Below are 17,072 nucleotides of genomic sequence, written 5' to 3'. Positions count from 1 at the left end.
TGGACAAACAATACACTTATTAGATGAAGCAAAAGTTTTGAGCCTGAGTGATTGTCAGGGTGGCTTTATTATGCACAGTGATTAATGGAACTAATACTTGCAACAGAAGACTTCTCTGAGGAACTGGGTCAGGAATTATGAGTCAAATAGGTTAAGGAGTTCTCTCTCTCTCTCTCTCAGTCTCACAAGAGGGGAGAACCCTAAAGCATGCCTGCATTTTGAGGCAAAAGAAGAGAAAGCAAAGAAAATTGTGATGAAAGATGTGAGAGATGACTTACAGATGAGCAACAGTCAGAATGAAGCAAGTGGAAGGGTTACACGAGCAGATGAGAAACTTTTGTGTTTGTTACAGTAAGAAGGAAAAGCACTTTGAAGTTAGCCAAAGGAGAACATGAGGTTAGAGAAGCTGGACTAGTGTAAGACAGGGCTCTGTTGACAGTGGGGGTCAAGTATGGAAAGGAATTGAGCATGGAGAAAATTAGTATCTATGTCAGTGAAAGAAGAAGAAACAGAATTTAGCAGGTGAAAAAGTGAAGTCTGAAAAGTATTTGTGCAAAGTTTGTGGTCGTCAACTCTGGTAGGTTTTTTTTATTCTCCCTTTACAATATTTCACTGTATGAAAAGTTTTAAAAGCTTGTCAATTTGGTTTTCAGGTTGTTATACATTTCAGCATTCCATACACAAAAAGACGTTTAGGATTCTCATTAACTGTAATGGGAGTTATAGTCACTACATACTAACATCTTTAAAAACTCAGTTAGCACTTATAAATATGCAGTAGGGTAGGAAAAAACCAAATAAACAAACCCACCAGCCAAGAACAAAACCCAAAAGCCACTAGCAGTACATTAGCTGGGTTGTTTCATATCCATTTGATTTTTCACTAAATATACTTTTAACTTTATAAGTATATATAGCAGAAAGCAGAATTCAGTGCAGACCTTTCCAGAGAATAAACATAAAAGGATAATGTTAAAAATCGTTTTAGCTTTCATGGGTAGGTTGTTGCAAAGTCTATCTGAAATTGATGGACTAGATGATTGAATTGCAAAAAATTCTTGAAATACAAGAGCGATTTTGTGCTGCTTATGCTAAAATTTAAGGTCAGTTCGCTGGTCCATGAACAGAGATGCCTGCAACAACAAGAGAAAAGGCATATTTTTCCAATTTACTTTGAAGTATAATTCCAAGTCATCCATTAAATTAACAATATCATCATAAAATGAGTATTAATTTTGCCAAATGCTGAAATTTTTTAAATGGTTTTATAAAAATGTAAACTCTACATTAAATTAACAAAATATTAACTGAGCCAAGAATGTTAAACTAATTTTAATGTTTTAGTCACACCATTTTAGCAAAATTGATTAGAATAAAAGTATTTGTTAATTCAAAGCACAGTAGTACAGTTCCCTGTTTTTAATTTGTAGAATTTTCCATTGTAAATGTTTCTGTGTAGTCTCTTCTTTGGAGTCCTTGTAGTCATACAGAATAGGTTATGGATAAACTTACTTTTCAGCCTGCCCGAATAATCAGATTCTGTACAGCTAATGTGTGAGCAGGCTGAGAAAGAGAAAGGCAACCAATTGCGAACCTCCATATGATTGCTCCAAGCAGTGGGCTGTGCTTGTGTGCTACTTGTTGTGCATGGTAATGCTAGTGGAACTTTGGATATACCAATTCCTTTGGTTCCATTTGTGGATTGGTTTCACTGTTGGATCTTAGGTTGGGCTGTATTTGATATCCGAGTATGCCTAATAGAGTGTGAAATCATTTATCTGTGTATTGTTGCACAACAAAATGTGAATTTAATTTGTTTCTGTGGACCTTACTCCAGACAGCTTAAATATGACAAAGGTTAAATATGAAAAATGCTAAGGTAAATGTAAACTACTTGTGTAGGTGTGCTAAAACCATATGTATCTCGTATTTTCCGAATATGAATAGTATCTGATTATACAATGAAGGTCAGCAGCTGTCTGCTATATATGCTACATGGTTCCTCTTGGTTCAGATTTTAGCCCATTCATTTTATTTATGCCTGTTGTGCAAAGAAATAACTAGAGTGACAAAATAATGTGAACTAATAAAACAGATAAATGTAACTAAGTAAATAAAATAATAATAAAAATCAACATCATCAAATGTTTAAATTACAAGAGAGATGAAAGTAGACCGAGGTTTTAGAAGAGTTGCTCAGAAAGGAAGGTAATTGGTTTTTAGTTCTCTCCCTCCCTCCATTAGCAAAACACAGACTATTCTCAGCTATTGCATCACAGCTATCACAACTATAACATGCAAAGATGTCATATGCCAGAGTATAGGGGTATGGGACTATGCAATGCTAGGAAATATAGGAAAACAGTGTAATGCAAAAAGCAAAATGCAGGCTTTTACTAATGTAAATTAACAAGAGATCTATACTGGGTGTTGCTGGCAAAGTCAGCAGTTACTAATCAGCCTTTTGATTCAAGATCAGGAAGCTATTTCACTAAATACAAAATTTTAAATGTCATGGAAAAGCTGCAGAACTGAGTTCAAATTGCTAATAAGGTGGTGGGAAAGGGGGGGCGGGATTTTTTTCCCTTTTCCACTTGAAAGGTTTGGCACAGTTAAAAGAAAGGCACCACCAATAACACTGCAAAGCACCCTACGACAAGGACAAAGAAATCAAATATATGCTATGAAGTACAAGTTGTGTATTTTACTAGAAGCTGACAGTTGTACTAAAGATCTTATCAAGTGGATATGCTAGTTTAAGCAGCAAACGCTGCTTGAATGCTTTCATGTGTTGCATCAGAATTCTACAGTTTCCATGGACTTAAGAGAGGCAGATGTTTGGTGTTTGGGGAATTTCTTTTGGAACTGAAATAATTTTGTCCAGTGAATTTTTCCATCTCTTTGTATCTTTTTTAAAAAGGAAAAGAAAGTGTATACAAATAGCAAAGAGTATAAAAATTAAAATAAATCATAAAAATGCACCTTTGCAAGAATTCAAACCATCAGAAGCTGCCAGACTTCTTTATACAAAGGTTTTTCTTACTATTGTGGTGAATGGAGTTAAATCCAGTTGGCGGTGGGTCACGAGTGGTGTTCCCCAGGGCTCAGTATTGGGGCCAGTTCTGTTTAATATCTTTATCAATGATCTGGACGATGGGATCAAGTGCGCCCTCAGTAAGTTTGCAGAAGACACCAAGTTGGGAGGGAGGGTTGATCTGCTGGAGGGTAGGAAGGCTCTACAGAGGGATCTGGACAAGCTGGATCGATGGGCCGAGGCCAACTGTATGAGGTTCAACAAGGCCAAGTGCCGGGTCCTGCACTTCGGTCACAACAACCCCATGCAATGCTATGGGCTTGGGGAAGAGTGGCTGGAGGCTGCCTGGCGGAAAAGGACCTGGGGGTGCTGGTCGACAGCTGGCTGAATATGAGCCAGCAGTGTGCCCAGGTGGCCAAGAAGGCCAACGGCACCCTGGCCCATATCAGAAATAGTGTGGCCAGCAGGAGCAGGGTATTGATTATTCCCCTGTACTCCGCACTGGTGAGGCCGCACCTTGAGTCCTGTGTTCAGTTTTGGGCCCCTCACTACAGCAAAGACATTGAGGTGCTGGAGTGTGTCCAGAGAAGGGCAACAAAGCTGGTGAGGGGCCTGGAGCACAAGTCTTATGAAGAGCGGCTGAGGGAACTGGGGTTGTTTAGTCTGGAGAAAAGGAGGCTGAGGGAAGACCTTATCGCTCTCTACAACTACCTGAAAGGAGGTTCTGGTGAGGTCAATACTGGTCTCTTCTATCAAGTAACCTGTGATAGGATGAGAGGAAATGGCCTCAAGTTGCGCCAGGGGAGGTTTCCAGATGGGATATTAGGAAAAATTTCTTTACTGAAAGGGTTGTCAGACATTGGAACAGGCTGCCCAGGGAAGTGGTTGAGTCACCATCCCTGCAGGTATTAAAAAAGCATGTAGACAAGGCACTTCAGGACATGGTTTAGTGGGCATGGTTGGTGGTTGGACTTGATGATCTTAAAGGTCTTTTCCAACCTAAATGATTCTATGCTTTGTATTGATACAGTAGAGGAAGAACTGCTACCAAACAGAATGCTTCCAGGTTATGTTTGTTATCCATAGAATACCATTACATAAAATACTCATTGATGCACCTTGGCATAATCCAGTTTCTTCTGCCATACATAGCAGATTACTTAAAATATTTTTGATAGTAATAATCTCAAGGTGAATTAGATGCTACAAATGCAAATAGTGTCACAATTTGGCTGGGTTTCAGAAGGATGAATATCTACTTTTTCTTATGTTCATAGTGATAATGAAAGTGCTTTGTCCACATGCCATCTATGTAACTGTGCTGCTTATGTGAGAATGAACACTTTTTTTCATCCTTTTCTGAAGTAGGTTGATTCTGTAAAATGGGGCTGCTAGGGGACTTAAAGCACATACTCTGTGAAAATGTGGGCATCCTTTACACTATGCAACTGAATAACACTAAAGGCGTAGTGGGAAGCTACTGGGAGTCTATCTGGGTTATGGTGCATCTAGCAGACACACAAGCTACATGTCTGTGGGAATAGCCTGATGATATGAATTATTCAAAACAGTAGTTAAAATAAGTCTTATAGAAAACTAATTGACTGAAATTATGCTGCAAGTTCTGATAGAGTAGGAAGTTGTTTCACCTGTTTAGTGGTGGTGATAGGATTGGAAAAAAAATTGTGCTACAGCATTAGGAAATTCTGAGTTTGCTTGCATGCAGATGTTTGAAACTGAGACCATGACTGAGAGACAGGTAGACTTTAATATTTTATTGCATGTTGGCCAGTTGCAGACACTATTCTTGGTATCATATGAAGAAAAGTATGTATATTAGTGTAGTTTCCAATGACAGCTACAGAAATCAAGCTAAGAACAGGCTTAAACAGAAAGTATATTGATTAAAGAACATGCTGAAAAAAACTGTGTGAAGACAGGAAAAAGCTTGGGAGTAGGGGCTGCTGTACCAGTGTCACAGATTTTCAATATTTTTTACAATAGAATGGAATATAGTATTGACTTTGGCCTATAGTAAGAGATGCTGTGTAGATTTGGTAGTATTATTTTGCAATGCCTGTCAGGAGATAGATTGGAAAGCAGTCTGAAGAGTGAAACTACAGGGCAAAGTACATTGTTTATCATATCAATAAACTTATGACACTGAGATGCACACAGGACACTCTCAGTGACTCCAAAGTGTTCTAGAAGTCTGCCTTGTTTTTCATATTACCTTTGGAACAATAGACATGTCCACAGGCTCTCATATATTGGAATAACATTGATGGGAATAAAATAATTAGGGAAGTATGCAAATCTGCTGCAGAAGTTATGTGTAAATATCTTTCGATCATTCTTGTTTGTTTCTATACAACGAACCATTTACTATGTTGATGCTGATGTGAATAGTCTGTATAACCAGCAATAGTAAGTGGAGTTACTCTGGGTTTCTGTTTCCTTATAGCTGAGGACTGAGTCTAGCACAATGCCTCAAGAATAACTTGATGCAGTTCAAATTAAACACTCTTCCCTATGCAACAGTAATTATGTAATTATGAGTGTGGTGGGTAGTGCACTGTTAAAATGAATGATGATGACAGGTGTCCAAAGTGGAACAGGTTGCTGGGGTCTATGGTTAGATGTGTGTGTAGAGAAAGGAGTGGTGTTAAATTGAAGAGAATAGAACAAAATCAGAGCTATAGGCAGATGGAGACAGCGAGAACTTTCAGTGACAGAGAACCTTGTCTAAGCAGCATTCTGTAGCAGGTCACTGTAAGGCTTTTTTTATTCCCGCTGAGGTGGAGGAAGGAGGGAGTAAATGCATATATTAATCTAATGAAATGTTTTTCGTGATTATTTTTGACTTAACTTGTCACCCTTTGTTGTTTACTATGGAAGTTCTGATGACTTAATGCCTATGAAAGGGTGAAACTGCTTAAAGCCTAAATGCAAAGGCCTTACAGTTTGATCTGTGATAACTTCTAGAGTAGATTAAATTAATGAGAGGAGGAATTAAGTTAAAACTCTATCTATACAACTAATGCAGACTTTTTGAAGGTACTTCTGTATTAACTTGACCTGTGTTGAAAGGTTTAAAAGATTTAAACAATCAAGTCCAATTTTCAATTAAGTGGCTTAAGCATCCATGATTCTGCAAGATCTACTGACTGCAGATGAGTCTCAGTTTCTTTTAATGCTTAAGATGCTTCTGAAAATAGGACTGGGCTATCTAACTTACTTAGACCTTGCAAGATAAGCAGATAATTCTTTAAAGATCTGTCACAGCTTCATGACTTAGTGTATAATAAGCTACTCTGCTTGATTGAAATTCTGACTATTGTCAGACATGTCCAGGATTGATTCAAGCTTACAGACTTTTTGGCATAGTTGTTCCACTATTAACCTTCCAAAAGGTTTGCCAGTGCCTCAAATATTTGTCAGGACTCTTTTTATACGTAGCAAAGAATTGGGAGTTGTGACTGTGATGTATCAAACATAACCTCTTAATACTACCCAGGTTTCAACTTGAAGGATATTTATGCCAACTAGTGTATATAGTACCCATTAACTCCACCTGAGTGTTGGCATCCATTCAATTAAATGCTCCTTTTAAGAAGTATAAACCTCTGAAACATTAAGAATCATGTAAAAGGAAAAAAAATACCACAGCCACTTTTTAAAAATGAACCGAATCCTTTTGTTCTTGCTTTATGTGCATGTTTCACTGTAGTTCTAAATCATTAAATTAAATTGTATCTTTCAAAGCTTTTAATTAAATTTTTCATCATACTTTTTATTTCTCTCTATAGTATAATGAAGAACTTCACTATGTAGAACCATGTCTGAATGGAACATTAGTTCAAGCAGACAGAGCCAACAAAGAGGTAAGGAATGAAAGTAACAGAACAGCAGAGAGATAGGATGCAGTGCGTAACAATGTGCTATAATGATCTTTTCCTAGTACAATGCATTCTGTTATTAGAATTTATTAATTATTCTCCTTATGCCATTTCAAAAGAGTCTTATGTGACTCAGTAGGAAGAAAAAGAAATAATCTCCTAGTCAATAAATTTAATGGAAAAATACAGAAATCACTGAAAATATACTGTTAATACAGTTTAGTAATTACTTTAATTAAAATATTTTTGTTGCTTTAAATTGAACCATCATTCCATTACCAAAAATTACTGAGGAAGAGATGGCACACTTAAGTCAAACTAACACTAAAATTGAAACAAAATCTCAAAACAAATGAAATCAAGTATAATACTGTGTGAATAAAAAAAAAAAATCAGCATTCCAAACACGTGTGTCAAAATAATAATTCATTCACTCAAGAAAGGTCTGTGAAAGTGTTCAAATTAATTACATCCTGCTTGCATTTTTCAGTTAAAAAAATTACAGTGATTTCAGTGAAAGTTGTATTTGAAGGGAGATTGCAGTATGAATCTGCAGCTTGAAGTTTAGTTTATTGCCTGCCATCCAAATGCAGTTGCTCTGTGCAAGCGTTACTCCCTATGCAAGCATTACTCCATCACACTTCTTAGAAGGGTAAGGTAAGATTGTTTACGCCATGTAAAATTATGAAATAAGATAGTTGAAAAGTCCTGTGTTTCTTGTAGAGGGAAAGGCCTGTTAAAATAAGCCACTTGTGTTATAGAACTTCTTCCCTGCTAAAGCTTTCCATCTTCTTAAAATGACTTGTCCATGTATACTGAGTCTTTGTTATGGCTGGAGAGGGCAGCAGTCTTGCATCTTTCTTTAAATCCTTCTCTTTTTTTAACTAAAGGAAATCAGAAGAGTTTCAGCTCAGCACTGAATCGTGCTTAACATTTAGTGTGGTAGTTCATTTTTGCTGAAGAAGTCAATGAGGTGTTACAGGAAGTAGAAAACATTGCTCTGAAAACACACTTGAAGTGTGTCACTGTTAGGTCTTTTTATGTATACCAGGACAAAATGAATTTGACCTCGTTATGCTGAACTTTACTCCATTGTATTATTTACATGAGTTCTTTCCATTTTACCTATACATACGCTTACATTCTACAGGAATTATTCTTCATGGACTGCTTCCTTAATGTACTTGATGTTCTCCACTGTTGATTCTTAGATTATCTAAATATTTGGTTACTATGTGGAATGACATGGACTGTTTCTAATCATTTAGTATTGAAGACCCTTATTTGTGAACTGTGGTGCAGTTTTCTGAATGAGCACTTTATTGTGGGTGCATCTAATGAGCCATATGAAAGCTGTGCATGTTCTAGACTTAAAACTAAAGATTCAACTATATTGTCCAGATGTACTGTCTGGAATTAATCCTACTGTTAACCTTTCCATCACTCTGCAACTGATCAAAATGCAGATTACTAGACACCCATATGTTACTTAATGTCAGATTCATTTTAATTTAATTGATCAAAAAGTTTTTATGCCACCCAGATGATGCTCAGATTTTATGGACAGTACTCAATTATTCAAAATAGCTAAGTAAAATTTCATATTTTGTTCTTCAGAGTAAGCTTCAATATAGTTTCTAATTAGCTAAATTATTATTATTTTTTATTATTTCTGGAATCACTTTGTGCTTTATTTTGCCTATAAAGTGAATAATTCATCCAAGGTTTCAGAGAATAATGAAATATGACCTTTTTTCCTGTTATTCGTATTAGTGAGCTAGTTATTGTTCTTTCCTTGAAAGGCCAGAACTAGAGAATAAGCTTGAAATAGGTAGAATGTAATAGTTCTGTGTATTTTTATATACTATGACTTTGTCAATCTTCATTTGTTTCTTAACCTCTGTGAATTTATAGGTTCTTATTTTTTTCTAGTTTGTGTAATGAAGTTAACAATTTATTTGCCTAAACACTGGAAGGCACAAAAGTGCCATTGTCCTGAGTATAGCTCAGAGTATAAAGGAAATATCGTCAAGGAGATGGACAACCACTTAATCGTAAATGAGTAGTTCAGTTATCATGCTTCTGAATTCATAGTTACAAACAGCTTCCTGAATTGTCTGATATTGTTATAAGATCTGATACTGTGTGATTTGAATATATCAACACAGCAAAATTACCTGGGGGCCTCATCAAAAAGTTACTGAATTTCCTAGAAAAGTTTGTCTTGAATTCATAGTCTTTTGGTCAGGTCCATAGAAAAAAGATGTCTTAAAATGTTGTTACTATGCACGTTCCAAAACTGGTCAAGAGCTATCAGGGTAATTAGCTGTGTTTTGGAACTCATCATAAAAATTCTATCATTTGGGCTGTTACTTTCATTTCTGTGAGTCTGACAGATGTACCAGGCTTCTCCTGTAGTTTTTTTTCTGTGTAATTGCCAAATGTCCATTGTAGTATCAGATGAAAGTAGATGAAATTACACTTTCTCAACCAGTCTTACAAAGTAAATACTCCTTTGCATGTTCACTGGTAATAATAGCTCTTTCTTTTGGTAATTAAAGGATAAAACAGAAACAAGAAAAATATCACAACAAACACCGTAATATGTATTTTTTCAAACAGCCATTATCAACATATAACCATAAGTTTCTGCATTGGCAAAGTAGAGCAGGTGGTTGACAGGCAATGTTTTAAAATATATGCTATTGTTTCAGTTTATATGTGTATACATATGCCTGATATTTTGGAAGGTCAACGTAGGTCTGAAGATGTAACGATATATTCCTTCCAGAAATTTCTATTCTTTATCTTTTAATGTCAAATATTCTCCTCAATTGAATGGGGGCAAGGATGACCACATCTGTTACTACCAGTATAAGCTTCATTAGCACCAAAATAAATACAAGCATTTTAAAATACATTAGAATGTTTTCTCTTTATCTAGCAAATATCTATTCCCATATGCTAATTTTAAACAGAAACAATTAGAAATTGCTGTAATGATATTTTGTATTGCTATAGTTTTCCCTTATGTGGAAAGAGGGACATGTATGTTGCTGACGATTGCAGGGACTGAATTTTTAACGGTTCACTCTACCACTCTTTTATATTGCTATATATACATTTGACCTTACTAAGGACAGGTATTTCTTAATGCAGCATTTGTTGCTGGAAGCATGCATAAAGCCAGTTTTACCAAGCTATTAATTTATGCTGAGTAAACTTTAAGTTCTACCATTTTGGCAGTATATGTCTCTTTCTTTTTTTCTTTTTTTTTTTAATTAAACTATAATACGTGAGTGCCAATATCAAAAATTCCCATCAAATGACCCTTAAAAAAAAATAAAATCCCCCAACACACACACACACCTCAGTTCTTGCTAACTGTATCTTGCTATGTTGATCTGACATCACATGTAGCAAATAAACACAGTTCTTAGAAGCAGAGATAAGAATTACTTTGAAATGTTTGACTGGAGCTTTTTATCTCAGGAGGAAAGCAGCTGTTTCAATAACTCCAAATGAAAATTGCTTTCACAGGATCAGTACCCCAGTCTACATTTGCCTTGAAAGTATTTATTGAAGAACTACTATGCTGTCTTTATATAAGGTTCAGATGTTTTCAGATGGAATCTTTCTACTCTAAGAATGTCACTTTTAAACATGCTGAATGTCTTTCTTTGAATCAAGTTTTCTTTAATCTCTAAACTTTAACAAAACAAAGAAATAGAAAAAGAAAATATAGACAATTAGGCTACCTTATCACTTGCACTTCATTTATAGTGAGCTAAGGGGCAAACCAGCTTCTCAGTAGAATAGGGTTTAGGGTTAAATTATACTAACTTGGGGCAGATGGGCCAGGGCTGAACTTGGGGAGATATCAGATCCTCTTTTTTGAGGAGGGCTGAGTGTCGTGGTTGCTTCTGCTGAGAGGGTTCCATTCTGCCAGCGCAGACACTGCCCTGCTCATCCTGACCTCTTGCACAGCTGCAGTAGCAGCCAGCCTGGCTTTCCAAGATGTAGGCATAAGTAAAATAGTTTGGTTTGCCACCCGCAGCAGTCTGGGGCCTCAGGCAGTTGGGCTACAGCCAAAGCCTATTCTGTTCCCATGCACAGCCTGTCTAGGTAATATGAAACCTGGGAGCATCTTCAGGGAATGGAGCATGAGGATTTTTTTTTTTTTTTGGTAGGCTACAGGAAACTGCTTCAGCCTTAGGGCTTATAGCAGCCTGGGAAATGAGTGCTTCTTAACTGTGTTGGTACTGAATATTCAATGGGATTATGGATAGCAAATGAACATGCTCTCTCACATTCAAGGATGGGTTGCAGAAATTCTTCTCCGTAATGGGCAGGGAATGTAACAGACTTCCAAAGCACCAGACTTTCAGAAAATCCAATTAGTCTTAAAAAAAAAAAAAAAAAAAAAAAGGCTATCTGGTGTCTGGTTTACACATTTTCTCAGCGAAACAGTTTGGCTCTTGCTTCCCCCCATCTCTTCTTTTGTGGGGAGGGAAACAGTATTGTAAACCCAGTGTTAGTTCCACACATTGGCTGTAGACCACTTACTATTATTTTCTGGACCACAGTGTGGGAACTACTTACCTAAAAGAAAAAAATCCACTCTTGTTAAAGTATGAAAAAGCATTTAAAGCATTATAACCATCTTATATCCACTCATTGGTGACACTCTCCCTTGAGTAATTGGCTGAGTTTTCTGTTCCAAATGTCAGGAAAGATATTATAAAGTCCACATTCCCCTGCCCCCCCCCCCAACCCTTGCCCTGGCCATTTTTCTCTTTCAAGGAGGAATGTGGGCCTGACACTAGAGTAAATCTGTACAAAGTGCATCCAGAGCAAGGAAGTTGCATTTCTCTTTGAGTGACAACCCAGTTATACTGATGAAGCTCCATTCATTTCCTCTGCAATATGCAATCTGTATTCTTGTTGCATCTTTACTTAAATTATTATTTCTCTACCCCTGTGGTTAATATTTTAGGTGTCTGTTCTCACAGCCACTTTAGTAAGGAGTGACAAGTTACATTTACTTGTTAATTTATATGGTATAGGAGCCCAAGTTAGCCAAAGATTCTTGATTGTGCATTGTTTTGTTAAGTAAAGATAGTTAAACAGAAAAGAGAATGTAGCATGAGTACTTTTACCTTTGCAGCTTTCAACTTAGCCAAATGCATGTTTTGAAGATTGGTACAGCAGATTCCATAGTGATTGGCATAGTAAAGGCAGGATTTTTTTAATTTTTTTTTTTTTAATAAGCCTCATAATACCTGTAGGGGTTACTTGATCAAGATCACTCCTTGATTAAAGCACTGATAAATATCTGTCTGGTGCATTACAGTAGATTGTTAAAGGGCATCAAATAAGTTTAATGTAATTAAGCATTTAAACATTTAATATATTCATGCATTTTTATTATGGGAAAGCAATGAAGGTTGGAGAAAACAGGTTTTTCAGCCCTGAATCTCCAGCATGTTGATCAAGTAACACGCTTTTCTTTAAGAAAGTGTGAGGATACATTGAAAGAAATGATGATTCTAAGCATCTAACCTGTTCCCTCCCAGCTTCCAGAACAGCAAAGTAATGCAGTCTTGAGTTGTAAATCTTCATTTAACTTTATTTTTTTTTACTGCAAGCAACAACCTACAAGGAAGAGATGCTAGTATAATATGTTTAGAAATTTCCAGAGGTTTTGATCAAGTATTTTTTTTCTGTAAAAGATGTGTTATGTGTAGCTTTTTATTGAGCATCTAATTGCACCTTGAATTTCTGTCAGATACAACTTCAGAAGGTATAATGCTTTTGAGAAACCTTACTGAATCAAGTCTGGCTTATGTATTTATAAAAGACAAACTTAAACTTCAAATATGTCAGACTGATGTGAGTGGTGTTAATATATGTGCCAACAGTTTTACTAAGATACAAACTAGGCATCCCAGTACTAGATTTCTTCCAACATATGGTGTTTCTACTTTCATTTTTACAATAGGGGAATACAGTAATTTGTTTTAAGAATAATTATAATTTCAGGTGATCTGGCAGGCATCAAGTTGCATCCACTTATTTCTATAATTTTTCATAGCCTAACATTTGACATTAAATTTTTATGTTGGCACATTCCTGCATTGAAGGTTCAGTTTAGATATGTGGAGACATATTCTCAGAATGTTGTAAGCTATCCCTAATTTGCAAAACTTGCTTCAAGTTTCATTTATCACAAAAATGAAATCTATAATTACATTGGGTAGCATAAATGAGGTTGAAATTAATCTGTGATCCTAAATGTGGTTTAGTAATATAAGATATGTAACATATATTTGAATTTTACCAGACTAATTTATAATTTGGCATCAGCATTAAACAGCTGCTACCTTGAAGTGTATCAATTTGCTATACACAAATTTAAAAAAGAGTGGGAAATAGTTCAGACACTATTCTGTCACCGTCTGCACTTTCTCCACAAATTACAAACATGTGGAACTGCCTATTTTAATACTAGTTTTCTTGGGCCAAGAGGTTTTCATCTTTGAGAAACTCCATGTTACAATTTACCTACCCCAAAGGAATCGGATGACAATCTGATTTAATGTAACTCCAGATTTAAAGTAACAATATTACAATATACATTCCTCTTTTATATGTTGTTTTAATGTACTATATATGGATTGAGGACATTTCTCTGTAAATGTTTCCAGATGAAATATATCATCTTCTAGATGCACAGATAGGCACAGTAACTCCAAACTAAATCAAGAACTTACCCCTGTGTAAATTAGAATGACAAAAATAGGCAGATGTAGTATATACCTTCCAATGAGCTTTTATTTTTATATGCAATTACCAGAAATTAAATAACCAGAAGACTGATTCAGCAATGAAGCTGAGTGAAATTGCCAATAAGAGGTCGGTAAACACAATTTTTGCATATTGAATTTTATTTAAGCAAATTACTTAGGTGTATAGTTATCTATCCATCTCTGTCAGATCTCCAAAAAGATTGTGGACTGCACTGCTTAGCTGTTAAAAAACCAAAAACGTAAAGTCTCACTGAAATCTACTTTTTTTAAAACTGGCTAGCCGTTACAGACCCTGAAAACTTTCAGCTAGCCCCAGACCATTGAAATTTGGTCTGAAGTTTTCTATTGCAGCCCCAGGCAACAAATCTACTTAACAAGAATTTGGTTTTAATCTGAGTATATTGAATCTTGAGCTCTTTGTTCAACATTGTTTTCAGGATTGTTTTCCTGGAAAAAATCCAGTCTACCAAGACAACATGCCAGGGAACGCAAGTGGTTGGATAATCACCACCGGCAAGCTAACCTGTAGTTGCCCTGGCAATGGGTTTTAAATGGGATGATGCTTAAATGCATTTTACAGATGTGAATGCACATTTATCAACTGTTAGTACATGTGGGTAAACTTCCCTGTGACACATCAGTAAACATCACTCTCCCACCTCCCACATATGCTTTCTGATTGTTGTGGGGGTTTTTGTTGGGTTTGTTGTTTTTTTTTCCCACTGGTTTATATGCTGATATAGTTCATCTTCACAAATCTGATAAATCTTTGCCACATATGTCTCAGGAACATTTGGAGTTACAGCATGCATGGATGAATATGTGAACTAATACTAGAAGTAGGAAAGACTTGCACTAAAACTGACAGAGAAATCAGGAGGAATGTTGAACCCGTTAACAATGCTATTCTGTAGGAAGCTCACCCTCGTCAAACAATTAATAGCAAATATAGTTTTCCAGTGTAACTGTATAAACTCTGCTGCATGTATCAGTTGTGAATTGTTGCTTCCCTCTTTAGAATCAGTGGAAAATGTTTTATTCATGTATGCTTAGACTTGAATCCATGGTACTGTAACCTCATCTAGTTTGGGTATTCCTACTCATCATAAATGGTACCTTATTTTTGGTAATCAAAAGTAAGCTGTAATAAAATTTATCCCAGGGTACTGGGACTACTGTGTAGCATATTGCCTTAATGAGAAGGAAATAAAAACTTTGCTGGTTGTAATAAAAACGCTGAAAACTCTGTAAATGGAAAGTTGGGCATAACTCAAGTAACTAATTCAGAAGCCCTAAAATAGAAAAAAAAGAGGCTGGTTTAGCTAGGTAAGTAGGAAGATAAGAGATGGGGACTTGATTTAGTCAGAAGTTTACAACAGTAAACTCACTACCAGTGTACTTCCATTGTGTCAGTGGTAGAGAAATAGAATATAAAGGCAAACAGGTTTTCAAGTCTTCCAGAAAAAGGATCTACTATAAGCCATAGCAAGCTGAACTTATTGGGTGATGTATTTCTATTTGTGAGGTTTCAGGTGGTGTCCTCATGCTACGATGCATTAAAACAGCCTGTGAAGTCTTGTAGACTGTGTACCAATTAAAACTTGAGCCAAACATGCCACTATTGTGACTAGCTTTGTCGTGATGCTAGGGAAAAATCCATCAGTGAAATTCTGCAAATATTTGCTATGGTAAAAAGGAGCTATAAGAAAACACAAATGCCAGTCATTAGGGAGTATTACATTAGCTGACAATGTGTCTGCTCTTCTTGTATATGTCTGAGATGGCATGTTTGTTACGGCACTTACCTGGCATTTGAGAACTGGAGCTCAGTTCTCTGCTTGAATGTATCATTACTTGCTTTCAGATGTGTTTGTTTCCTCAGATGTCAAATGAGGATGGCTGTACTTTTTTCTTCTCCTTTCTTTTTCTTGTTTAAAAAGAGTAAAACCTTGAAGGTTATGGAGCCCAAAAAGTTTCCCTGACTGTTGCACAGACATGGGACTCTTTCTCATTTGTTAGGAGCATGACCAGGTTCTGTTCACTTCCAGAATGTAAAAATTTGTCATCTTGTTGTGATTATAGATAGCAGTCAGCTTTTGTAATCTCAGAGAGTAAACCTTGTGAAGCCATTAGAACAACATACAAGATAAGAGACCAATAAAAAGAGACACCTTGGAATTTCTTCAGAATTGCCTCCAAATCAGTAAATTATTCTTCAGCTTTACTATGGGCTAGATAAACCAGTGTGTCATTTTAGCTACAAAGTTGGGACCTTCTGCCATAAAGAAAAAATTCAGTTTTCAGTTTTCTGGCCTTCATCTCAGAAGAGTTTTTAAATTGCCTGCAATGACCTGAAATTAGGAAAGGAACATCAGATTCTCACTGGTATTCAGATAGCCCCCTCTACTTCCCTAAATTCTTCTGTGTTCTGAATCATGACAAAGTGTTCTGAATCTTTGCAAAATCATACATGTCATCTCCCAAGCACTGAATTGTTGAAATAAATTACTTAACTTGAATTATTTAAATGTATTAACTATTAAACCCTAGTAACCCAGAAGTAGGAAATTGAAAAAAGAAGTAACAGAAATATGACTTGCTATCATATTTTGCCAGTGAATTTTACCCTAATCTCTGAAGTCTGAAAATTTAATGTAATCATCTAACCAAGTATGGTCCAAAATCCCTACAATTGTTGATGAAGCTGTGAGGCTAGAAAAGGTGAATACACCTCGGTGTACCAAAAAACATTTTCAATAATCTCATTATAAGAGAAACTCCAAGTTCAATCGTGATGGATGGTCACAAATTTATACTCTTGCTCAGTTATGCCAAAGACATAGGCAACAATGGTGTGATTTTAGTATTCTGTATAACTGCCCCATGAAGCGTAGAATATGAAGACCATTAAAGTTATTTCTATGTTCTTCCTCATTTAGGTTCTGAAATAGTCCAAGACAAGTTGGGCCACCTGATTTTTAAGTAGAAATAGGCACGTGAATATTATTTTCATCTTTGGAAAAACAGTGTCAGTATACCCCGGTTGTTCTTCAAATAGGCATATTTGTAACTCTACCTAGGACAAGAACCCATTTCCTGACTCTAGGTCCATCAACTGTATTTGTTGGTTTGTTTCTGACTTGGAGGGTCCTAACAACCTCTGCACAGTTTAAAAAGAAAAGTAGAGAACCTTTTTGATTTGCATACATGGATTATTATCAGATGTTAGGATCACTGGGACTTTCTGGTTTTGACAATGGATAGAGTTTATAAACAGACAAAATCAGCAGCATGCAAGGGTACAAGACCAAGTGTACGCATCACCAATGT

The 17,072-nt window shown here is 36.1% G+C and overlaps 1 protein-coding gene across 1 annotated transcript in view; it reads left to right on the top strand.

Annotated features, from left to right (window-relative positions):
* Positions 1–17,072, top strand: part of CACNA2D3 (calcium channel, voltage-dependent, alpha 2/delta subunit 3) — a 476,027-nt gene that overhangs the window by 212,357 nt on the left and 246,598 nt on the right. The window contains exon 9 of the mRNA XM_010572633.1: positions 6,844–6,918. Coding sequence (XP_010570935.1) covers positions 6,844–6,918 — 75 coding nt within the window. The remainder of the gene's footprint in view (positions 1–6,843; positions 6,919–17,072) is intronic.

Source organism: Haliaeetus leucocephalus, unplaced genomic scaffold (assembly GCF_000737465.1).
Source record: "Haliaeetus leucocephalus isolate CR32 unplaced genomic scaffold, Haliaeetus_leucocephalus-4.0 Scaffold2, whole genome shotgun sequence".
NCBI lineage: Eukaryota > Metazoa > Chordata > Aves > Accipitriformes > Accipitridae > Haliaeetus > Haliaeetus leucocephalus.
Note: the sequence above shows the minus strand (reverse complement) of the source record. Positions and strands in the feature narration are given on the sequence as shown.